At 36.4% G+C, this 26900-nt stretch overlaps 1 protein-coding gene across 3 annotated transcripts in view; it reads right to left on the bottom strand.

The window, feature by feature from the left end:
• The window catches only part of SEMA3C (semaphorin 3C), a 207580-nt gene extending 181200 nt beyond the window's left edge, over positions 1 to 26380 (bottom strand). Inside the window, exons 1-2 of one of the 3 annotated variants that reach the window (XM_061413794.1) lie at positions 26291 to 26380; positions 24145 to 24257 (exon numbers count right to left, since the gene is read on the bottom strand). In XM_061413794.1, coding sequence (XP_061269778.1) covers positions 24145 to 24247 — 103 coding nt within the window. In that variant the 5' untranslated portion in view covers positions 24248 to 24257; positions 26291 to 26380. Of the gene's footprint in view, positions 1 to 24144; positions 24286 to 24725; positions 24750 to 26290 lie in introns of those variants that run through there. The other 2 variants (XM_061413795.1, XM_061413797.1) reach the window with 2 other exon arrangements.
• Between the last annotated feature and the right edge of the window lie 520 nt (positions 26381 to 26900).

Below are 26900 nucleotides of genomic sequence, written 5' to 3'. Positions count from 1 at the left end.
ATAGTGAAGCAATTTTTTCAACTATCATTAGAATTAAATGATAATTTAACAGCAATATTCCAAAGCTAACAAAAAAAAAAACCAAAATACTCCAGGAAAAATTAAAACCTACCTTTGAGTACATGACCCCACGATTTAGCAATATGGCTATTTTAGTATTTAACAGAAGTAATTTCCACTTAGCAAAGTGATTTTTCATAACTTTCAGAGAAATACAGTTGGGAAACCTACATTTTGATGCACATGGAGTTGTATTCTTACAGATGTTGATATTTATTCCTGGAAATATTTGAAGCATTTATTTCTTACATGTCAGTTTCCACTTACTTTGCTTTGCCTACGTACTTTGCAAGACCTGCCACAAAGTCCTAAATAATAGGAGCACACTAAATCTAATTCTTTCAAAGGCAAGATGCATACCTTTCCATTAAACATCAATCAATAAAGTTATAGGTGGAAGCATGGAAAGAATGACATCTTAGGTTGATATGACTAGAATTCTAAAAACCCACACTGTCCTAGAATGTAATTTGTTGTTTCATTTAATAAGATGGCTGCCCCCCCCTTTTTTTTTCTTTCCTAAACTGCATCCAATGAGCAAAACATATTTTCTGAACTTGCCCATTTGAGGTACGCTATACATTTTAAAGTGTTGAACTTACAGTGTCCATAAAAAGAGTATTTCTTGATTTCACCTTTAATGAAAGACATCATATTGGTAAGTAAACATATACTACAATGCTCCTGACAATGGCCAAGTAAATTTTTAAACCCATGTCATTTTAATAAGAACAGGTAAACCTGGCATGTCCTTCATACCCAATACTGACATTTTCAAAGATCTAAAGTTCTCAGCTTGTGTTCTGTTTACTCTTGACTGGCCCATAATATTGCTTAGTTTATTTCTACCATAATAACTTGGTATTGAAGGTTAAAGCATATTAAGAAATTCCTCTTTGAATTATTGGCAATTTATAATCCTGAAACATAAAGTTGGAAAGGGTTTTATTCACTATTTTTGTTTCCTGACCTACTTTTGCTCCTTTCCAGTTCTCTAAAACTGCTAATGCAGACATCATTCATTCATTCTTTTACTTTTAAGAATTAATTAAGCATCTACTATACATCATTAAAGAGACTGGAAAAAGAATGCTATACAGAAAAAGATCAGGATTTCTGCCATAGGTGATTTTTATTCTGAGAAGAAACCCTCCCTATCTCCCACTCCCACTCTGCCTACAACTGCCATTATAGATGGCCTCTTTGCCTTAGAGAATCTGCTATCCCACATTTAGACACAAATGTGTACAAATGAAATTGTCTGTGAAACAGTACAGATCTTTACTGAATTCTCTTGGCATCAGGCTCTAGGTTAGACCATAACCTAAGTCAAGACTAGCTTAGACTTTCAAGAATCTCACTGAGATGTTACTACATTTCAAAGTATAAAGGAAATAGAAAACAGAACATAATTTTCTAAGTCATGACTTTGACATGACTTTCACATCTTACACAGAAGTAAGCGAAGGGCATCTGCTGACTCAACAGGTGGTGAACACTCAAGCAGCACTGTAGCTACACTAATGATGATTTCTCTGGCAATGAAAATCTCCATTGTTGAGTAAAGTGACTATATTTCAATGTTTAGCAAAGACTTTATTTTGGAAACCATTAGAGCAACAGACTGAATAGAATTATCTTTTATCGTTAAAAGCTCCTTGGAGATTACACATTCTCTAACAGACACTGAATTTGGGGGGATTTGGAGGCAGTGGTCTCTAAACATGACTGCAGATCGGAGCCACCTGGAGTAGTTTAAAGACAATAGTGGCTACACCCCATCCCTAGAGATACTGACTTAATTGGTCTGGGTGTGGCCTTGAAATCAGAATTTTAAAGCTCCCAGGTGACTCAAATGTGTAGCCAACATGGAGAATCACTGTCACAAATTCTTGGGTTTAACTTAGTCAGTGTTTTCAAACATGTAGATTTATAGATTTTTTTTCCCCTGGTCTAATTTCTTCTGTCTTGTAGTTCTTATGATGAGATGGCAAACTGCTGATGGCATGAAAGCTCAGAGAAAAGAACTTCTGACCTCTAATACGGAATTCATTTTTGTGCATAACAGAAGATATTTGTGGAGAGCTATTTAGTTTGAATCTATTTAGTTAGATGTTTAAGACAGGCTGCTTTATGTCTTTATTCCATCCTTCAAATATGGCCAACATTGTGTGTATGTGTGTGAGAGAGGGAGAGAGGGAGAGAAGGAGGGGGAGAGAGAGAGAGAGAGATCAAATAAGAGAATGAGAGAGACCTGGAAACCGAGAAATGGAGAAGACTGAACATAGTCCCCGACCCCTACCACCTCTATAGAGAGTCTAGGGGATTTTTAAATGCCCTGGGCCTTTGAGGACAGTTTGGCAAATGGTGCTAATCTATTTGTCAGTTTATCACTTGTAACAATTCTTCATTGCACAGGCACTGCTGGAGATTTGGAGGTGAATAACAAGACAAAACAAAGCCTTGCAAAAGTGTGTTGTACCAGAGGCTTAGAGAACCTTGGTGAAGTGTAATAACCTCTCCCTTTGCATTCCAACTGAACTCCCCCTCAATCCGGTTTATAACCATGATAAAACTGTAACCCTGCTTGCAGAATGATTAATAACCACAATGGGTTTAAAGCCAATTTTCAAAACCAACTTAAACGTAATGTTTTTATTTCAAAACTGGCATCTTCTCTCAGTTGTTTGTGCCTCTTTCGTGGCACACATTAGGTAGTGCCTGGTGTAATATTTATATAGTTGGCTTATCTTGTTGACTGAAACAGGTGGTCAGTGAGGACCGGATTTGTGCCATACGTCTCTTTGTACCTCTATATGTAGCAATCACATTGTACAAGGTAGGTTCTCTAAAATATTCATGGAATTCAATGAAATTCTTCGGGTCTCTTTAAAAAACTGAGCAATGTATTTTTAGTGGAATCTCTCCAAAGTAGGGTGGATGAGTGGGGAGTAAAGAGGTAAGAGACAGGTGGATATAACATTCTTTATAAAAGCCTGAAAGCTATTTTCTTAGATGGACTCATAATTTGCCAACAATCAATTCTAACCAGATTTTCAAGCTTCTAGTTTAAGGTAAATATAATGTATGCTATTGGAACTTAATACAGATACTTATATATCTTGAAAAATATCCATGCTTTATTATTAATGGACCTCAGCAAACTTATCTTCAGTTATTGAAATTCTAGTTTTCTTTCTCTTAACCCAGAAGCAATTTTAGAAAAGACGTTAAAATTCTGCTTTAGCATCAAATATTTATTGTAAAATTTAGAAACCAAAGATGGTATTGCTTTAAAAATAATTTCATCTAAGTGTCTATGGCGCTACATTTCATTTCCAAAGCACATATGAATGATGCATCTTAACTCCAGGCCATCTTTAACTCAATTCCTGCTACATGTTCCATCAGAACACTGGCTCTGAGGCTTTCATCATTCTGTGAGTAAGTCCAGGCTAAGCTTCATGATCTTTTTCTTAATTCAATTAAAAAAGGAAAAAAAACAAAGAAGGAATGTGAGGAAAAAATTAGAAAATTTCTAATGTAATATCTGAAATGTCTATACATAACTATAAGTATAGAAAAGTTTCAAATAAGTATCAAAAAAGTAGAAATATATAAGATGAAGTAAATCAGTGAAGATCATTATAAAATATCTATAAAGACAAACTGCTGAAAATAAGCACATTATAAAAAGGACATAGATATTACAGACATGATAAAAAGAGAGATAGTCATTTCCTTCCACCTGAAGTCAGAATATTTTATTATCTGTAGCAAACCGATATGTGATTCTTTGTCCTTCAACAAAATAGAACCTATTGAATGTTCTTTTCCTCCCATAGTAGAAAATTGCTTATACCACTGTAGTGAATATAATTAAATGAATAACCAAGGTATATGACTAGCATCAAGATCTATGCTAGATATCATAATAAAAAATATAACTTTCTGGAACATATGCATTATCAAATTCCCCTGGAAAAATATGTATAATTAGATTTTCACACAAAGGTTTTAAAAATCCAGTCATATCAGCAGGTTTTGAGTACTAATGGAAAATGGAATTGATGCAATTATTTTGAACAGTGGCAGGAAGCATGGCTTTTAGGAGAATCAGCTTAAAGGAAAAAAAAAAAAAATCCCAATTGCATGTGCATTAAAGCTGTCAAGACGCTAAGCTAAAGATCTGCTCTCTGTGCCAGCTAAACCCCTACCCGCCTCCGGAAAGTAACTTTCTGAAGCCTTGCCAAGCCCTTTGCTTGAAAATAACATCCTAATTGGTTTCTTCTAATAAAATTCAAAATGCTCTTTTGGTGATGATAATACCTTCATTGTTTTATTCCAGCTTAATGTTCTGGTCTCCTGGAATGTTCTGAGTATTACCATTCAGGGGAAAGAAAAAAAAAATCCATGAATGTGAATTTATGGAGTGACAGTCTGGCTGGATGAACCAACAAAAGTTGGAAACTTCTGATGCCAGAAAAACGGCCTCTAAAAGCTATGGCTCTATTTAAACCTTTAAGACTTGTAAATAACAGCAATGAGATTCCAATCTTTTCCCATTGTCTACATCATTATTACACAATAACATTTAGATATGAATACAGAACCAGTTTGATAATTTTTAGAGAAAGCTTAAGGTTCTTATTGACAACTGACACAATTAATTATCCAGAGAATCTTTCAAATCAAGAGACAATTTAAGGCATGAGGTCTTGTTTTCGCTTGAATTAATGACAACTGGTGTGTATTTAGGGCTTCCCTGGTGGCTTAGCTGGTAAAGAATCCACCTGCATTGAAGGAGACCTGGGTTCGATCCCTGGATTGGGAATATCCCCTGGAGAAGGGAATGGCTACCCATTCCAGTATTCTGGGTCTGGAGAATTCCGTGGACTGTGTATTTTAAGAGGCTGGTAAACTTATAAAAAGTGCTTTGAAATATTCACCACATCATATTATCAAAGCTTCTGCATGCCTTGTCATCATCTTCAGTTTATTTTATATAAATAAATATAAATTTTATATAAATAAATACAAAATATTTAAAATTCAGTCCACTGAATGATTTGATACATATAGATATAACTCTTAATTCCATTATGAAATTCAATGGAATGCTTTTTTATACAAGCCAAATTTATAATCACTTCATTAAAAAAAAGAGGTCTTGTGTTAAGAATTACAGTTCTGTAGAACTGTAATAGTCTCTACCACTTAAAACAAGGTGTGGCCACATACACAACTTCTATCTGACCCAAATAAGCAAAGAAAAGAGTATTAGGATGTTCTGTTCTATTCCCCTTATGCTTAGCTTCTAATTATGTTAGTAATTAGAAAAAAGCTTCAGATCCTTGTATCCATCATAAAATTTCAGTAATGAATGAAGCCCAAGCTTGGTGTGCTTCACATATGTTTGTATAAAGTTATGTTTATTTAGAAAAGGAAAAAAAAAGATTTTCTAATATGAATTTTGCAAAGATTTTAGAAAGAGAAGCTCATAATGAAAGATTATGTTTCATATGCTATAATTGGGACTCTGCTAAGTCCTTGGTAATTGATGCTAACCATAGGTAACACTAGCAACTTGGGTTGGAAGACTTAAATTGCTATAAAAGAAGCAAAGGTTGTAAACAAATTTAGGTATTTACTTTATAGTTGCTTTACATATTACTTTTGTTCCATTCACTCCCTTTAAGTTCCTGTTATCTATGCTAAGGATGGATTACTTTGTTCTGGTAGCAGGTCATTTTGTTCCCACCATTACTAGCCATCAATAATGTGAGGGAGGAAATGCTCAAATATATAAGCCACCAATTTCTTGTCCTGGTCTTCAGCCCAACTGTACTAGCTATTACTGTATAACTGTTACATTAATATTTAGAGTACTAAAGTGTTTGCCAAGCTGATTATCTGATTATTAAATGACAAATTTGTGGTAATCACAACTTTAAAATAAGAGAACATATAAGTAATTCATAATAAAAATGGTATCAGGAATACAACTCTTTCTGTTGTTGTTATTACTTCTCAGGTTTTGTTATATGCACTTAGAATGCACACTAAGGAAAGACTGAAATGATACTGAAATATAACTGACCTGTGAAAGTGAAAGTCGTTCAGTTGTGTGCCACTCTCTGCAACTCCATGGACTGTACAGCCCATGGGATTCTTTAGGCCAGAATACTGGACTGGGTAGACTTTCCCTTCTCCAGAGGATTTTCCCAACCCAGGATCGAACCCGGGTCTCAGACACTGCAGGCAGATTCTTTACCAGCTGAGCCACCAGGGAAGCCCAAGAATACTGGAGTGGATAGTCTATCCCTTCTCTAGGGAATCTTCCCGACCCAGTAATCAAACAGGGGTCTCCTGCATTGCAGGCAATTCTTTACCAGCTGAGGTACCAGGAAAGCCCCTAACTAGATCTTTACCCACAGAGTATGTATATGTATGTGCTCAGTCAGTCAGTCGTGTCTGACTCTTTGAGACCCCAAGAACTGTAGTCTGCCAGGCTTCTCTGTCCATGGCATTTTCCAGGTAAGAATGCTGGAGTGGGTTGCCATTTCCTTCTCCAGGGGATCTTCCTGACCCAGGGATCGAACCACGCTCCTGTGTCTTCTGCATTGTAGGCTGATTCTTTACTGCTTAGCCACCGGGGAAGCCTATGTGTATACACCTATGTGTATGTAAAGACTGTGCATTTATCTTAACTCAGATATATTTCACCTCTCCATAAATAATTTATCTTTAGAAAGTAAAAAGCTGGACTTCCCTGGTAGTCCAGTGGTTAAGAATCTGCCTGCCAATGCAGGGGACATGGGTTCGATGCTGGAAGGGAAGATCCCACGTGCCGTCAGGGCAATTGAGTTCCAGTCCACAACTACTGAGCCCGTGCCCTAGAGCCCATGCCCCTCCAGGAGACTTCTCCATGTTACTACCACAAGAAGTCTGTGCATCACTGGGAAGAGGAGCCCCACCTCGCCACAACTAAAGAAAGCCTGTGTGCAGCAACAAAGACACAATGCCGCCAAAAAAAGTAATTAATTTAAAATTTTTACAAAAGGAAAAAGAAAGTGTAAGGCTATAACAAGGGAATAGGAAGTTTTTCAAGAAAGAATTTAACATTCGTTTCTTTAACATTATTATTCCTAAAGAGACTTATGATTTTCATTTTGCATGATCAGCAGTCTGATCCTCTTCTTAGAAGAAATATCAATTACCTTTTGCAAAACTATATTGCTTTGACTCCTTTGGTCTAGCAATTCCATATTGGCTAGAGACTTGACATTACTTATTACATTATATATATGATTCAATATAAGCAATCACATTCAAAGTCTGGTACCTGGTAATTTTTTATAAGAAAACAGTTTCAGCAAAGTAGTAATTTAGGAATTAATTACATAGAATATTTTACATTTTTATTATCAAGAACCTTAAGTGCTAGAAAACATTAAAGTTGAGAAAGGCAAGAATATTTGGCACTCTCATTGGCGTCACTTCAAGTCAGATCTTAAGATTATTTAAATGATTGCTTCCTTCTAAGATAATACATAGAATACTCTCTTCTAGGGATTGACAAAGGAGAAAATATAATCCTGATGTACACAGTACAGCAAGTGAAACTCCTGACTACAAGAGCAGTAACTCAGAGAAGGCAAGACAAAGAAAGTATGTTCATTAACTTACATAAATTAGAAATAAAAATATGAAGTTTTAGTATTTATGTATTGCCTCAATCTTTTCAAAGAAAATTTAGAGACATTTCTGATATACTATTCAATATATTTGCAACCTGACATATAATAATCCATAAATTATTACTGTAGCCTACCAGGCTCTTTTGTCCGTGGGACAACCCCGGCAAGAATCCTGTAGTGGGTTGCCATTTCCTTCTAAAGGGGACCTTTCTGACCCAGGCATTATTGAACCCAGGTCTCTTGCATCTCTTGCACTGGCAGGCAGATTGTTTACCACTGAAACACCTGGGAAACTTCAAATTATTGCTACAAATCAGTAATTAACAATTTAAGGTAAGTTAAAGCTACAGTGTTGTGTATAATTTGGGAAAGCAAACAGCAGGAGACAAATTTGCTAATATTCAAATTAATGGCCTGGCATTTCTTCAGATTTTGTAATATGCATTTGCAGAATGCCTCTGATTCTCTACATAATTAATTTTCTTCTTCGTATACCATTTCCCTCTTCCAGTCTTGTCTCTGCTACCATCAAGCTGTAGGTCCTTAGCCAAGACCTGTAGTCCCTCGAGGACTCCATGCCCACCCGTTTCCTAGGAATTCTGTAATAAATGAGATAACGTGGAAATTCTCTGAAAAGTTAAAAAGCACCTTGTAGAAGTAACATATTACTACTGAGGGCCCAAAGGCAGTTCATTCTTCCTAAACAAGGAGGGAAGGTTGAAATGATTGTTTCTGAGCATGTACCTTGGAAACACAGTATGTACTTGCCATCTTTTACAGCTCAGCACATTGTTTCATAGTTAGCGCTGCCCTAAAATAGCACATGGCTCAGCACTGAGCTCTGCCTTTTATGTGCCCTTCTTGCCAACTCATACTCTGCCTTAGAAAACGTCTAACCTTTCTGTTCCTCGCTTTTAACTTTGTTTTCATTAACAACAGAGGTTCTAAGTAACACACAAATGAAAAAGTAGAAGGCAAAAGAGAGTACGGGAATTTGCCCAAAGTTTGCAGCTCTCTTTCTCAATACTTTTATTTTTGACAGTAATGGAACTAAATCAAGATGATTGGATTTTTTTCTACCTCATTATATAAAAGATATTTGGGAAATGAAAACACTGTCTCTCACTGCTACAGTCACTTGACACTGTAATGGTATTCATAAAAAAGAACACATGATTTTCTTTTTCTTTAAAAGAAAATATTGAAGGCTATATTGAACTTATATAGACACACCCTGATAAACCTGCATAGTGAGGTGAGGAGAGTGAATAATTAGCTTTCCTATCATTTCTGAGTTCACTCTTAACTTTCAGAGCCACAAAAGGAGACCTCAGCTATAGCAAAAAAATAAACTTGGTCCAGAGGGGTAATTCCCTCATCGTCACCTTGATGAATCTGAAATTGAAGAGGGAATTAGGAATGGTGTAGAGAATGAGTTTTATATCCATTATGTTCATGAAGGTTTGCTGTTTCAACAGGAAAGCAAAAATATACTGACACCTTTAATGTGATAAAGGGAATTATATGTGACTTCCTCAGAAAATGTTTTTTTCTTTTCATTGTGATTTTTTTGTGGAGCTTAAAACTAATTCTAGCAGTATTTCCAGAAATGGTTCCACATTCTGATTGCTCGTGCTTTATCATGTTCCTTTCCATTCCTGTGACCTTAGACAAGTTACTTTCTCTGTACTTATTTTATGAGGATAAAAATAGTGCCTATTTACAGTGTTGTTAGAGAATTAAATAACATGAGGTATATAAATAGTGCCTGGCACAAAAGCAATATTAATGTTAGTGATTACTATTATAATGAATCAGTTCAGTACAGTTCAGTAGCTCAGTTGTGTCTGACTCTTTGCGACCCCATGAATCGCAGCACGCCAGGCCTCCCTGTCCATCACCAGCTCCCGGAGTTCACTCAAACTCATGTCCATCAAGTCAGTGATGCCATCCAGCCATCTCATCCTCTGTTGTCCCCTTCTCCTCCTGCCCCCAATCCTTCCCAGCATCAGAGTCTTTTCCAATGAGTCAACTCTTCGCATGAGGTGGCCAAAGTACTGGAGTTTCAGCTTTAGCATCAGTCCTTCCAATGAACACCCAGGACTGGTCTCCTTTAGGATGGACTGGTTGGATCTCCTTGCAGTCCAAGGGACTCTCAAGAGTCTTCTCCAACACCACAGTTCAAAAACATCAATTCTTCAGCGCTCAGCTTTCTTCACAGTCCAACTCTCACATCCATACATGACCACTGGAAAAACCATAGCCTTGACTAGACGGACCTTTGTTGGCAAAGTAATGTCTCTGCTTTTGAATATGCTATCTAGTTGGTCATAACTCTCCTTCCAAGGAGTAAGCGTCTTTTAATTTCATGGCTGCAATCACCATCTGCAGTGATTTTGGAGCCTAGAAAAATAAAGTCTGACACTGTTTCCACTGTTTCCCCATCTATTTCCCATGAAGTGATGAATAAATTATCAAAATATTTTAGAAACATAGAAGGCAAAATGGTAGCACACAGATTCTATGAAGGATGGAAAAATGCATATATTTAGTTCTAGGTATAATTATCTAAATCAAAACTGTAGAGAAAGTCTATGTAACATACACCATTATTCACTCTTGTGAAGAACATATTCACATATTTGATCAATATAAAAAAAGTGAAAATGTTAGCCACTTAGTCGTGTCCAACTCTTTGTGACCTCATGGGATGTAATCCACCATGTTCCTCTGTCCATGGAATTCTCCAGGAAAGAATACTGGAGTGGGTAGCCATTCCCTTCTCCAGGGGATCTTCCTGACCCAGGGATAAAACCTGGGTCTCCCTCACTGAAGGCAGATTCTTTACTATCTGAGACACCAGGGAAGTCCTGATCAACATGCAAACGTATTAAAATTATCTAGCATCACTTGAGCTGTCTTCATTTGATAGTTCAACCACTAATATTCACATGTACCTATGGATAATCATGGAATATAACATCCTTTTTCCATGGAATTGCTATAGATGGTTGACTAACCAGGTAACATAAGCTCACTCTTCTGATTTCATTTCACTGAAGCAACCCTCTTTGTTTCCAACTGCAGAAACCTTGTACCTCTAGGAATGGCTTAACATCACAGCATCATCCTTTAGCAACATAATTAAGCTTATTAGATTCTGAGAAAGCTTACCTAGTACAAGAATTGACAGCAATTTACAGGTTTCCAACTTTTTTCTAAAAATCATTTAGAAAGAGATCCACAGCATATCACTATAATACATTTCTGTACTAATTAATACAATTAATTAATCAATACAATTCTGTAATAATTTCTAATATTTCCCAAGAGACATCCTTTGCAATAATTAAAACTTCTCACAATTCAAGGCTATGAAACATATTTGGTCTTATTTGACTACTAGAGTCTCGTGTCAATATATTCCTTACAGCAAAATATACATTTAAATTTTTTGACAATTTCTTCTCATTTTCTATCTCTATAGTATTTTACAACTGTTTTAACTTGCTCTTTACATAACAAACTTACTGTTACTCTACTTAAAAATCTTTATGCTTTAGGTAATGTCCAACTCACACTTGTATTCATCAGCCCCTTCCTGAGTTCATTGATTCTCTCAGAGGAGAAGAATGCTAATAGCTTCTTATTCACACAGCACCCCTTGTTGAGTTAAGTTTATTAAAACACGCAGGTGTTATTTAACATGTTTAACTGATATTTAACTGAGACGACTGGAAGGGAAATTAAAGGAAACTGAAGAAGCAAAAGTTTTCCCAAGAACTAAATATTTCAGAAGATTCCATACAATCAGAGTGAGCATTCTCTAAGATTAATGGAGAAACCAAGAACAATTGACTTTATTTTTATATCTTGGGCAGCCATTAGACAAACAGTTTTCAACAAATGTGCCTTGCAATGTTAATGCTACCAGAGTTCATAAGAGGTGATTTATCATTTTGAGTTTATTGTTCAGGAACAATTCATCAGCTTTTAGATTTAGCCTATGAGTTCACAGGGGTCCTTTCGTTTATTGTCTAATTAACTAAGCTTCTTGTCAAATAAGACAGATATTAAAAGAGAAAAGAGGTTCTGTAAACTTCCATTATCTTTCATTTATATATTACCAATGACCTGGAGATTTTAACAACTTATTAATTAAAATATAGCACTGAAAGAAGGCAGAAAGAATAACAAGGTAAATAACTGAAAGAGCTTATACTCTTATGCAACCCTAGTCTCTACAGTTAATACACTTGTTTCCCAATACAACTCACACTGACATTTTTATGTTTTTAAACTGCTCTCATACATATGTAAATGTAACTGTAAAACTCAACTTTGGACTGGAAAACTAGCCAATAATAGCTATGCATCCAAATAGTAAAAATCTTTACTGAGTTTTAATCTTTTAATTGTCATTTTTCTTTTGAGCTTTAGAAAATTAGTCACAGGCTTAAGTGGGAGTAGAACACTTTAGCAGTGGGAAGTCTTAACTATTTTGGTGAACATAAGCAAAAAATTACTAGCAATCACAAATAATTGACTTTTCTGTCATGCATTTTACTATCAGTGAATTTATTTGTGAGCATTGACAGTTTTATAAAGCATTTTAAAATATTTCCATAGGTACCATGATAACTCATAAGAGTTTTTAGCCAAAAGAAAACCTGAAGTAGAGCCAGACATCTGCCTGTTTAGTAAAATGATATTTAGACTTTTTGAACCCTGTGTATTAATTGAGCACACTTTAGTTTTATCCTACTTCTTTATTTCAGAATATTATCTTTCTAGATTTAAAAACATATAATAAAAAAGATAATCCAGTATTTTTTAGGATTACTTAAAAAATCAAGTCTGATAACTTAGAGGATTGTACTAAAAAAGAATTCACATGATTGAATTATTATTTCTTTGGTAACTGAGGTGAAGCTACTGTGTGATTTACGATAAGTTAACTTCTGAATTGCAGCTGAAACCTGATCTTAGGGGCCTTCCTGGTGGCTCAGTGGTAAAGAATCTGACGGCAATATACAAGATGTGGGTTCAATCCCTGGGTCGGGAAGATCCCCTGGAGAAGGAAACGGACAACCCATTCCAGTATACTTGCCTGGGAAATGCCATGGACAGGGAGCTCGGTGGGCTACAGTCCATGGGGTCACAAAAGAGTCAGACACTACTTAGTGACTAAACAACAACAACAATCCAATCTTAAAACACACACACACACAATCCAAGATACTGTACTCTTTCAGCAATTTAATAATATATATCTTCATTGGTTCATATAAAATTAGCAAATCCAGTAATTCTCAATTAAAATATCAGACTTAAGGTATATTAAATGTTCATATACAATGCAAATATTCCTGAATCAATTTCAAGTACATCAAAAATATGAAAAAAAACAAATAAACTAACAGCCATTGCTTTGAGTGTATGCCCATATTTGTTATTTACATGGGTATATTTATATTTGTGATATTGATTTTATTAGCATCTTTTTATGGATATTTTTATACACATAAATTTTATATCATAGTGCAGAAATGGATCAGGAATCATCCCACATGCTCTCCTTTCTGAAGTTTTATAATACTCTTAAATGCACCAAGAGTGACAAATTGTTGTCTACAATTTCAAGCCACATACTATGTGCCATGACAGTCAAAAAGTAGATTATATTCTTATTAAATTTAAGCTCATCATGAAAAATTGAACTTTAGAAAAACAGAATCTTAAAAAAAATTATTCATTTGGGTCAATACTTCCAAGTTGTAGACATATCTAGATATGCCACACATGCTAGCATACATAAATGCCAACGACACTGAGGAGTAAGACAATACTATTGGCAGGTTACCTATCAAGGACCTATATGCAGTATCTTTCATTTAACACTGGAAACCAGGCTTCTAATCAAAATGCACAGAAGGTTCTCTGGTAGAAAATGTCTAAAGTTTACAGAGGTTAGATGTCGATGGGGAAGGACACAGAATAATTAGAAGGAAGTTTGAGAATTAACTGAAAAGGGTTAACATACAAAGGTGAATTCCCAGACCACACTGAATCTTTAGCATATAATGTGAAGAGTTTGGAAATAAATAGAGGCTTCCCTCGTAGCTCAGTCGGTAAAGAATCTGCCTGCAATGCAGGAGACCTGGGTTTGATTCCTGGGTCAGGAAGATCCCCTGGAGAAGGAAATGGCAACCCACTCCAGTATTCTTGCCTGGAGAATTCCATGGATAGAGGAGCCCACCAGGTTACAGTCCACAGGGTCACAAGAGTCAGACACAACTTAGCGACTAAACCACCACCAGAAAACACCTGACCATCACCTGCATAGCAGGGGATGGATCTAAATTCATTAGTGTAAAAAGTAACAAAAATTCCTCTCTCATGCTGTTCCTATTCTAGTGCTATGATGAAGAAATGAGTATCTATTGCATTTTACCTGGTATCCATCAATTTAAAAAAAAAATAAAATTCACTGAAGAGTGATTGTACTGTATCAAAGCTTTATTGGCTGTGGAGGTGTAGTGGTAAATGGGTATCAAAACTTATGTTAACTCATCATTTATTGAGCAATAACAAATAGCAGTCTCTATGCTAAGTGGAGTGGAATTAAATACAGTACAAATGAAGATCATGCTGTTGTGTTAGTTAGTTGTGTCTGACTCTTTGCGACCCCATGGAGTGTAGCCTGCCAAGCTTCTCTGTTCATGGAAGTCTCCAGGCAAGAATACTGGAGTGGTTAGCATTCCTTCTCCAGAGATCTTCCTGACCCAGGGATCGAACCCAGGTCTCCTGCATTGGAGCAGATTCTTTAACATTTGAGCCACCAGAGGAGGCCAAATGAAGATCATATTTACAAATAATAACTCATGAAAGCCTCCATGTATTATAATAGAATGAACACTACATACAACATAAAACACTTTACAAACTTAACTCATTTAATTTTCAAACTGATTTTATGAAGCAGTATCATCATGTTATAGACTACCCAGAAAGAAGCAAACAACTATGATTTAAAACCAGTAATAAAACCTATGGATTTTTAAAAAATTGTTTAGGTTTCTTTTCTTCCACTTGCCTAGGTTCTTCACACAAAATGTTCTTAAAAATACTAAGGGTATTATTGTGAAAGATTTACTCAAAGGAGGTCATATTTATAAAATAATACTAAGCTCAAATATCATATAATTTTACCAACGGATATAGCAAGGGGTCTTAGAAACAATTTAGTCCAAATTTTTTTGTACCTGATTGAGGAAATCGAGGTCCTGACAGTTTCAGAGTTAATTACTGAAGAAGTAAGGATTGAAACCCCTGAAATATTTATTTCCATGTAAACACTGTTCTCATTATACCACAATGTCAATCTAATATTCATACATTTATGTACATAAAAATATTTGTTTAAATACATTTCACAATATTTTATTAAAAATTTCCTCAAGGACACTGAAATCATAATCAATATTTCCCCCACTAAATTATAATTAATTTTTTGTTAATATTTTTCATTCTACCAGAAAAATGAAATTGTTACATTCAGACAAAATACATTTCAGAACAAAAATTACTACCAGGAATAATCAGAGATGTTTCATAATGGAAAAGAGGTAAATTTATCAAGAAGCATGACGCTCCTAAATAAGTCAGTACTTAATAACAGAAATTAAAAACATGACTATAAAATCACTGCAGATGGTGACTTCAGCCATGAAATTAAAAGATGCTTTCTCCTTGCAAGAAAATCTGTGACAAACCTAGATAGCATATTAAAAAGCAGAGACACTACTTTACTGACAAAGGTCTGTCTAGTCAATGCTACATTTTTCCTGCTCATATTTGGATATGAAGGTTGGACCATAAAGAAAGCTGAGCTCCGAAGAACTGATGCTTTTGAACTGTGGTGTTGAAGAAGACTCTTGAGAGTCCTTTGGACTTCAAGAAGATCAAACCATTCAATCCTAATAAAATCAGTCCTGAATATTCATTGGAAGGACTGATGCTGAAGCTGAAGCTCCAAGACTTTGGCCACCTGATTTGAAGAACTGACTCATTAGAAAAATCCCTGATGCTGGCAAAGATTGAAGGCAGGAGGAGAAGGGGACAACAGAGGATGAGATGATTGGATGGGGTCACCAATTCAATGGACATGAGTTGAGCAAGCTCCAGGAGTTGGTGATGGACTGGAAAGCCTAGCGTACTGCAGTCCATGGAGTCACAAAGAGTTCAACATGACTGAGCAACTGACCTGAATTGAGTTTGTTCAGTTCAAGCTAAGAAACATAGGAAGATCCTGAACTCACCATCTCACATGAACACAACCAAATCTTCTACTACAAAAGGAATGATTCCCTCTAAAAAAAAAAAAAAATGAGCTGGAAACTAAACAGCTCAAAGGATAAAAGGGGCAGGACAGGTAGAGATGTTTTCTTACAAGAAAATCCATCTCTTGTACAGCAACCCACAATCAGCTCACAAATATGGAACATCTCCTTGAGGAGTGAGTGGTTTGTGCCCCATATCAAGTACCCCAACCCTTGGGACTTGCACAGGAGACATGAGCTCCCATAATGTCTGCCTTTGAAATCAAGGGACTTATTTCCAGGGGCTTATGTTCAGGCTCCAAAAGGCTGTTGGAGCCAAGATTTTGCTATTTAAAGACTTACAGACAACTCACCTTGGGACTCAGCAGAAAAGTAGCAGCCTAAAAAGTTCCTAGTCTATACATGAAGGTAATTCATTTGCCAGTCTTAAAGCATCTGCTGGGGTCGGGGGTGGGGCGAAGGGGCAGTGTGGGGGAGGAGTAGTGGATGCTGGGATTCTCTCTGGGGATTGAGGTGTTGGTGAGTGACATTTTTTGTGTTCTCCCCACTACCTGGCTAGTGCCAGTAGGCACAAACAGTCAAAGCAGTCTCCTGTTGCTCTGCAATATCTCTGGCATTCGTGACTTGCCCTGTGCTCTCCTGCTGCTTTACTAAAGCTGGAAGTTGCATTATTGCACTCTTCTGCTTCATCACTACTGTTAAAGTCTGCAGATTCATCATGACCCTGAGCTCTCCTGCTGGATCACTAAAGCCAGCAGGTATGCCCAGTCCACACAGAAGGTGCACCCTGATTATCTGGCTTGGTGGCCTGGCGAACTTTTTGGACTAAAACAGAGTCAGTTCTTGGGAGGCTACCACACCCAGGACATTGAACAGACACAGCATAATGAAACACAACCCGACTTTCTGTGGGAAAAAAAAGAGAGAGACACCTATTTTGTTGAGCTTCAGTCTTAGGGGGAGACTTAACATTTGCCACACACTAGAGGCTATGGGAAGTGCTCTCAGGGAATGTAGGCCAGAGAATGCCATGGTTGTACTCTCCTCTGGCCTCACTGCAGCTCACTAGTACCTACCAGAAAATAGTTCATACACTTGTTTGTAGCCCTGAGTTTCAGGGGACACCTTCATATCACCTGGTCTAGAGGACAGCAGGGCTTAAAATTGTTGTCCCACAGAGCTATATATATTTGCATATTTCAAAAGCTGCTATATGAGGAAAGTCTTCCAATCAGCCTGAAACTAGGTTCTTCCTGAAATCTCTTGCTATGAAACTCTCACAGTCATTGTTACATCATCTATGACCCGTCAAGAATGAATCAGACTGCCTAGACAATCACAAAGCTTCCTTAGATGATCAAAAGGCTTGCAGAATCTGCCTGCGATATGGGAGAGTGGGGTTTGATCCCTGCTTTGGGAAGATCCTCTGGAGAAGGGAATGGCAACCCACTCCAGTATTCTGGCCTGGAGAGTTTCATGGACAGAGGTTAGAGTCCATTGGGTCACAGAGTCAGACACGACTGAGCTAAACACTTTCACACTTTCAGACAATCACAAAGGTTTGAAAGACAAGCAAATGTTAGTTCAACGTTGAACAATTAAGGTTCATCTACAAAAGACCATTCCTTCAATACTGAGGGAGGTAGCTATTTCATATAATACACAGAAACAAAGAGTCAAGCAAAATGAGGAAACAAGAATATGCTCCAAACAAAGAACAAAATAAAACCTCAGAAAAAAAATCTGAATTACATGGAGACAAGAAATTTATCTGATGAAAGCACAAGTCATAAAGATGCTCACTGAATTTAGAAGAAGACTGATGAAGACAATGAGAACCTGAACAATACAGAAAAGATAAGAAAGTACAAAAGACAAGTCTCAGAATTAAAGAATATAAAAACTGAACTGAAAAATACAGTAGAAGGGTTCAACAGCAGACAAGATGAAACAGAAGAAAGAATCAGTAACCTGGTGACAGGGCAGTGGAATTCACCCAAACAGGGAAACAAAACAAAACAAAATAAAAAAAAAAAAAAAAGAAAAGAATTCTAAAAAGTTAAGATAGCTTACAGTACCTGTATGACAACATGAAAAGGAGTAACATTTGCTTAACCAGGGTCCCACAAGTACAAGAAGGAGAGAAAAGGCAGGAAATTTATTCAAAGAAATAATGGTTGAAAACTTCCCTAATTTTGGAAACAGACATCCAGATCCAAGAATCCCTGCAAGTTTCAAACAAAAAGAACCCAAGATATCCACACAATGACACACTGTAATTATAAGGTCAAATTTAAAGATCACAAAAGAATCTTAAAAACAGCAAGAAAGGAAAAAAAAAAAAAGAGCAACTTGTTACATATAATGGGATCCCTAAAGGACTTATCAGCAGAATTTTCAGCAAAAACTTTCAAGGACAAAAAAGAGTAGCATGGTATATTCAAGGTGCTGAAAGGAAAAAAAAAAACTTCCAACCAAAAATACTATACCCCACAAGGTTATCATCCTGAACCAAAGGAAAGATAAAAGTTTTCCAGTCATGAAAAAAAACAAAATTCACAACCAATAAACTGGCCTTATAAGAAAAGTTAATGGGACTTCATTAAGCTGAAAAGAAAGGGAACCAACAGGTAACAAGAAAACATATGAAAATAAAAATCTCACTGGTACATAAAAGATAAGAAAAAAATCTGAGCATAACTGTAAAGAAAGTCATCAAAACACAAAGGAAGATACTCTGTAATGGCCTATATGGGAAAAGAATCTAAGGGGAAAAAAAGGAGTAGATATATGTATACATATCCCTGATTTAATGCACTATACAACAGAAACTAACACAATACTGTAAATCAACTGTCATGTGTGTGCTGAATGGCTCAGTCATTTCAACTCTTTGTTTCCCCATGGACTGTAGCCTGCCAGGCTCCTCTGTCCATGTGATTCTTCAGGCAAGAATACTGGAGTGGGTTGCCATTCCCTCCTCCAGGGAATATTTCTGACCCAGGTATCAAACCTGCATATCCTGTGTCTCCTGCATTGACAGATGGATTTTCCAACACTGAGTCACCTGGGAAGCCCTGTAAATCAGCTATATTCCAATAAAAATTGGAAAAAAGAGCTATCAAGCAATAAAAAAAGAAAGAAAAAAACAACAACAACAAATGCACAAGGGAAGAAAATGAGAGAAGAAAAGAGAGAATAGCAAGAAAACAATTAACAGAAAAATCATACATACTTACTTAATATTACTTTAAACATAAATGGAATAAATTCTACAATCAAAACACACAGAATGGCTGAATGGATTAAAAACAAGACCCAACTACATGTTTCTTACAAGAGGTTGACTTCAGATGCAAGGCATACATACACTAAATATTAAGGGATGAAAAAAAAGATGTTCTATGCAAACAGAAACCAAAAGAAAGTTGGAGTAGATATATTTACATCAGACAAATAGACTTTAAACCAAGAATGTAAAAAATAAAACAAAGATAGTCATTATATGATAAAGTTGTTAAACCAACAAGAAGATATAATATTTGTAATATTTATTCATCCAAAATAGGAGTACTTAAATATATAAAGCAAATATTAACAGTCCTAAAGGGAGAAAATGACAGCAATATAATAGGAGAGAATTTTAATATATCCCTTAAATCAATGAATAGATCATCCCAACAGAAAATCAACAGAAATCAGTCTTGAACAAAACATTAAACCACAAAGACTTAACATGCATATAGAACATTCGATCTAAAAGCATCATAATCATTCTTCTCAAGGGCACATGGAATATTTTTTCAGGATAGATCATATTTTAGGTCATATGCATTTAAGAAGACTGAAATCAAATCAAGTACCTTTCTGATCACAATGGTATAAGATTGGAAATCAATTACAAGGAAAATCGGAAAACAAAACCAAAACTCTGCAAATAGGTGGAGATTAAACATGTTACTGAACAACTTGAACACAACTTAGCAGTTAAACAACAACAACTAAACAACCAATTGGTCAATGAAGAAATCAAAAGAAAAATTAAGAAAATATCTTGGGACACATGAAAATGGAAATACAACAAATGGAAATACAAAATCTATCATGCTATGCTATGCTATACTAAGTCTCTTCAGTCGTGTCCGACTCTTTGTAACCCCATGGACTGTAGCCCACCAGGCTCCTCTGTCCAAGGGATTCTCCAGACAAGAATACTGGAGTATTCTTGTTGCCATGAAAATCTATCATAAAGGACACCAAACACACACATAAATTATAGGCCAATATCCCAGATGAACATAGGTGCAAAAATCCTCAACAAAATATCAGCAGACAGAATTCAACAATTCATTAACAGAAGCATACACCATAATCAATTGGGAGTTATTCTAGGGATGTAAGAATGGTTCAATACCTGCAAAACAATCATCATGATATACCACAGTATCAAAATGAAGGGGAAGAACCAGAAAAACTGATTGTCTCAAATAGATGCACAAAAAGTATTTGACAAAATTCAACATTCATTTACAAGAAATATTAAATGTGGGAATAGAGGGAACATCCTTCAATATGCTTGCTCCTTGGAAGAAAAGCTATGACAAACCTAGATAGCATATTAAAAAGCAAAGACGTTACTTTGTAAACAAAGGTCCGTAGAGTCAAAGCTATTGTTTTTCCAGTAGTCATGTTTGGATGTGAGAGTTGGACCATAAAGAAAGCTGCATGCCAAAGAATTGATGGTTTCGAACTGTGGTGTTGGAGAAGGCTCTTGAGAGTCCTGATGCTAGACATGAAACTCTACTACTTTGGCCACCTGATGTGAAGAGCTGACTCATTGGAAAAGACCCTGATGCTGGGAACAACTGAAGGCAGGAAGAGAAGGGGACAACAGAGGACAAGATGGTTGGACGGCATCATTGACTCAATGGACATGAGTTTGAGCAAGCTCTGGGACATAGTGAAGGACAGGGAACCTTGCGAGCTGCAGTCCATGGGGTTGCAAAGAGTCAGACGTGACTGACTGGTTGAACATTAACAACTTCAACATAATATTAGCAATCAAAACAAGTTCTGTCTATTTATATACATAGCCTTGCTTTTCCTTATGAACCTTATTGGTCCTAAAGATTTTCTGGAAAGAATATGACAATAATGTTATGAAATATGAATCCATAAACTACTGGTTTTTTTCAAGAAAAATTCAATTCAAACAAAAATAATTTGCATGAACTTTTTATTCATTTGAAAAGCTATTTGGCATAAAATTTTATGAAACACAGTATCTAATAGGAATAACAGTTCTTTTAACATTCAAGATTTATCCAGCACACATAATTACTTAATAACACCTGAAGTATATTCTCCCCTAGGAGTGATAACCATCTAGGTGACCTTGTGCTAGATAACAGGGAAGGCAAATTTGTAGGTCACTGTTTCCCAAATGCTATCACTCCATCACTCCACCACCACAAGAAGGGATAGAATGTGTATGGGAGAAGAGATCTCTTATTTCACACACCTTTAAACTGCCTGTGATTCTTAACTGGACAGTAAGACAAAACTGAAAGGATTCTTCTAATGGGTCACTCAGAAATTTTAAAATATTAATAAATGAAAGAAAGTATATATGTCAACCCTGTACAAAATTTCTATATCTTTAGTAACCTATTCAGTGTGATACTCAGACAAATCATAATAAGATCACTGAGACACTTTAAGTAATAAGAAATTTGGAACAGGATTTCAAACAGGTATAGTCAAATCAGTTAAGAAAATTACTATGACCTAATGATTAAAATTTATACATTTTAAACAACTGGTTTTGCTCAAGATACTTTTCCTATTACATAGTTAATTTTTGGAGGGGTTTTTTTTGTTATTAATTTAGAAATTGCAGGATTTCATTATCCTTGTTGATATATCTTTTTAAAACAGTATCCAAATTAAGTGAATTCTATCTAGTTATTTCCAAGTTAAGACTCTTGGGAAGAATAAAATAGGAATTATAAGATTTTCAGATAGTTAGCTTATCTAATCATGCTGTATTCTGCATATATTATAAATTAAGTATTATTCTGTAAGATTTTTTTTAATTTCAGAGCACTTAAAATTTTAGATACGCATTATTTTAAAAAGTTCATCATAATTTCCAGTCATGTTGTAAACAGTAGTCATTATCCTATAAGATACTGAAGTCTGGTTTTAAAAGACTGTATTACTTAATTTCCTCTTTAAAAGATAAAATGCAACTGTCTTTTCAAAAACAGACTTGATGAACTATCTCTAGTGACACACTTGTTTTTAACAGTTACGTGTTCAAGCTTAAGTTTCAGTTTAAAATTTTTTAATTGGTTTCAGTGTAACAGAAAGCAGGTTTAGATACCTAATCTATGTGATCACTTCATCTTCCTATGCATGCATGCATGCTAAGTCGCTTCAGTTGTGTCCGACTCTGTGCGGCCCAGTGGACAGCAGCCCACCAGGCTCTTCTGTCCACGGAATTCTCTAGGCAAGAATACTGGAGTGGGTTGCCATGTCATCTTCCTACACACTGAGAGAAATACAGAAAACAGGGAGGGAATTGCACTGCTCCTTAATGCCTTTATTTTTTTACTTGATTGGATAATTCATAGCTCTAGGGCTTCCCTGGTGGCTCAGTGGTAAAGAATCCACCTGCAATGCAGGAGATGCAGGTTCGATCCCTGGGTCTGGAAGATTCCCTGAGGAAGGAAATGGCAACCCACTTCAGCATTCTTGCCTGGGAAATCTCACAGACAGAGGAGCCTGTGGGCTATAGTCCATGCGGTTGCAAAAAGTCAGAAACAACTTAGTGAGTAAACAACAATTCACAGTTTTCATCCTGGAAGAAGAGGTGAAAGCAGCCAGCAAGACACTTCAAAAGGTCTTTTTTCTTCCCAACTAAACTTGATAGCCATGGGTTCTTGAGGGGAATGGCTAATTCAGAAGCTAAGGAAACAATTAGAAGCTCATACACTCTAAGTCCCATATAAGGCTCCTTCAGTGCTTGTGATGACCCTGGGGAAAGTACTAGTGATTTAAGAAACAAGAAAATAGATGGACATTTGACTCATAAGTGTCAGTCATACTGCTGTTTGAAATTCAAGATAACAGAGTTTCAAAGGCACACAGGTATATAAGGCCTGAGAGTATACCATTTCTCAAATGAATGAAAATATGCCCAGTGACACTAACGTTTATGCAGAGATAAAGCTGAAAGGAGCAATAAAAGTATAAATGACTCTGACTGGCAAGATGATCTTCCTGATCCATCTCTTATTCCATCTGTCCAATTATTTTGGGTTACATGACAACCAAAATCATCCATCTCCAAGTCTTCTGAATTATATACATTAAAGCTCATGCACACATTTGGCAAACCATTCCCTTGGAGGACCTTAATAAGCCTTTCATGTTCGTGAATATTTGAAATCACACTCATTTTCCTAAGATTTGGAAGAGAGAATTTGCAAACAACAGCAATCAAAAGCATATTATTTTAGGTCCTTTTCAATTAATTAGGAGAGTTTGCCAACCTCAGGATCTCCTCATGGAAATAGAAGAACACCATTAGAACAATATATAGAGAGATCCAGTCTTGAATTTAAGGCTCAAAATGTATTAGAAAAAATTTCAATAACTAAACCTGCACAGCTCTTTCTATTGATGAGAAGTACCATAGAAGGGGTGTTCCTCATCAAAGTTAAATGACTACTAAGCTTAAAGATCTTAGGCTTTGGATTCTTCACCATCTCCTCATGCATGTACATGTAAACACAGAAGAAACTTCAAAAAGGGCAGAATCCATTTCAAACGTTTTCATAAACAAATGAAATAGAGGGTTTTGTCTATTGATCAATAATTTAAAAAAGCCACATCATCCAAAAAGCAATCCAGTAGACATTTTTTAATGCTAATCAATACTCAATTATTATTTTACTCTCTTTACTAATTTTTTTATCTGCATTAAGAAAAAAAAAAGACTTCAACATTTTTCTCAGATTGTTTATCAACTTTCTTACCATCAAATGTTAAGTAAACTCTTGCTTGGGGCTGAGGCGATCCTTTCACATAGGTAGAACAAACAAATACTCCAACCAAGATGCAAACTGCCTGGAATGCCATTTCTTCAGATCTGCAAGTTAATATCCAAGGGAAAATACCTTTACAATAAAGATCATAAGTTTGTTATATTTTACTTCACATTTTAGGAGCACACACCCACCAAACACGCAAAACCTGCGATCTAGACAGCACCTTATTCACATATCTGAACTTTTAGAGTCATGCAAACAGTAGGAGGTGCTGTGACTTTCTGTCTTACATGTGAAAATTTGGATTTGATTTCATTTGTGTCTGGAAGTCTTTGTTAAAAGTGAAATTATTTCATCATCCAGCAAAATAATGTGACTATTAAACAAAGCAGCCAGGAAAATGTTGTCAATTTCCAAAGGAAAAACCAATATTTAAACTTGTTATTCTCTTTAAACAACAACAACAAAAAACACATTACACTGAAAAGACTTGAGAATGGTGCCAATAGGTATTAACAGATGGAAACTTCTCTTTCTACCATAAAATAGTAGCAGTAGAAAAATCTCACATAAAATTTCACTTCCACACACTCATTAGCTCTTTGGAGTAACCATCTCTGAAATGATATTTCTACACAAAAATCTACCAGGGCTCAATTCCTGATCACTTATATCACTGGAATTAGTTATCTGCCAGTTTATACAGATGACCATACAGCTGTTAAATGATGTAGATGAAGTAATCATGAATTTGTGCCAAATACAAACCAATGACTTAGTGGTGAGCAATACAGTGAACCATGTATCCCTCAATGTTTTTTAAAATAAATCAACTAGAAAGTGGGCTGTCAAAATTTCAAACGATAAATCAGAGAGACAGGTACTACTGTTTAAAACCATATCTATATAATTGATACATGCTATTAACTAATGTCTGAACACCAGAGATCACATAATGTGTAATATCAAATCTATAGGAGCTCCAGTAGCCACAATATGCAAAATAAACTCAGGACCATTAAAAAAAAATCATTTTGAGTCTAACACAATTATACAATGAGATGACACAACAGAGTTTAATCTAGAAATTTATTTTTACAGGTTACAACAATACTGATCTTCAATAGTATGTGGCTATAAAGAAATGCCACTAAAATTTGACAATACAGTACAGAAGCAATAGAGAAACTTCAGTAATACAGAAGCAAAGGAACAATTAAACTGAACATGCCACTGTAAACAAAATGTAAACAAAACTTATATTGATTTCTTAGATGGTACAAATAAGAGGTAGGAAAAAAAAAGATTCTATGCTTCTTTACCACACAGATGGAGGAAACCCTAGAGATGTTTCTGTTCGTAATTTTCAAAAGAAACACTTTCTTTCTGCTTCCACAACCTCTTCACCTTGTCATCCCTAAATTAATTTGAAAGAAAACCGATTTTACAGGGTGACTTTCCCTTAGTAATTTGCTCCCTGGTTTTGTTGACTTTATAGTTAAATTCCACCACCACCACCCCCCCTCAAATATATAAATATGCCTAACCTTTGCCTCTGTATTAAGCAGGATAATAATTACACATTTTTACATACTGCTATTATCAATATCTTATCTGATATGTCCCCATGAAAGCAACATATGCCACAAATTGCAAAAAATAACATTGGAGATGAAATGACAGGTCAAGTGTAGTGAGTATAAAGAGCAACGTGATTTCAAGCCATCCAGAGATGAGAAGTGAGGGAAAGTCAAGTATCTTACTTATACATGCCCCCGCCCCTCATATTTTATGACTTCTTCCCTTTAACTCAAACACTTAAGACACGATGCTTACTGTTTTCACTTGTGATTGAACACTAATAACATGTAATAAAAGTCCTCTTATAAAATTCTCTCCAGTAATTTTGCCTTAGAAGGCAGGGATACTCAACTTTAAACTCTCCGCAGGTGTCATAACCTAAAAAAGCAATTCCAGCCAGGCTCTCTGCAAGGGAAACACTTCCATGACAAACTACATGCGCTCTTAAGAAAATATCCATATTTGAGAACACGGATGTGTGAAAAGTCTATACACAGATCCAAAGTTGTATTTTGCTAAATTTGTAATGCTGAAAACAACGAATCCAGCTTACCGAGGTGGAAAGAGATCAGCGCGGAAAAGTCGTCAATGTGCTACAGGTTTGGATCCTCGTTTCTAGCCCTTTCCCCCAAAGACCGTAATTTCTAGGGCGTCCCAGCGATGAAATTCTTTCTTTCCTGCCTTCTGAGTTCCTTTGTAAAGGAATCCTCAGCGTTGCAGCGGCGCGGCACCCGGAGCCCTGCTCCGCGTCGCTCAATCAAGCACTCGGGAGTGAATGGAAAGTGGCCGGCGCAAGGGGCGAGCGCTCGGGTGTCCGATTACAGCTACGCGGCGCACGGCTCCGGCTGCCCCGGCGCGCCGCCCAGCCAGCTCACATCACCCGCCCAGCACACTCCGCCGCATCTCCACCGGCCGCGAGGCCCCACCCAGAGCGCGCCCGCGAGAGGGTGGCAGGGAGCCGCCAGGGCGGGGCCGACCCCAGGACAGGCTGCCCTCGAGATACAGGAATGTGCTGCAGCAGGCTAGGGGGCCAACTAAACAACTCTGCTCCTTTCTCACTCCGCGGTGGAGTGAGCAACTTACAGGGTGTGTTCCAAGGTTTTTGTTTGTTACCGGCTGCTCTGGGAAGGCATTCAGGATTAAGCTTGGCCTTAACTATCAAA

Source organism: Bos javanicus, chromosome 4 (genome assembly GCF_032452875.1).
Source record: "Bos javanicus breed banteng chromosome 4, ARS-OSU_banteng_1.0, whole genome shotgun sequence".
NCBI lineage: Eukaryota > Metazoa > Chordata > Mammalia > Artiodactyla > Bovidae > Bos > Bos javanicus.
Note: the sequence above shows the minus strand (reverse complement) of the source record. Positions and strands in the feature narration are given on the sequence as shown.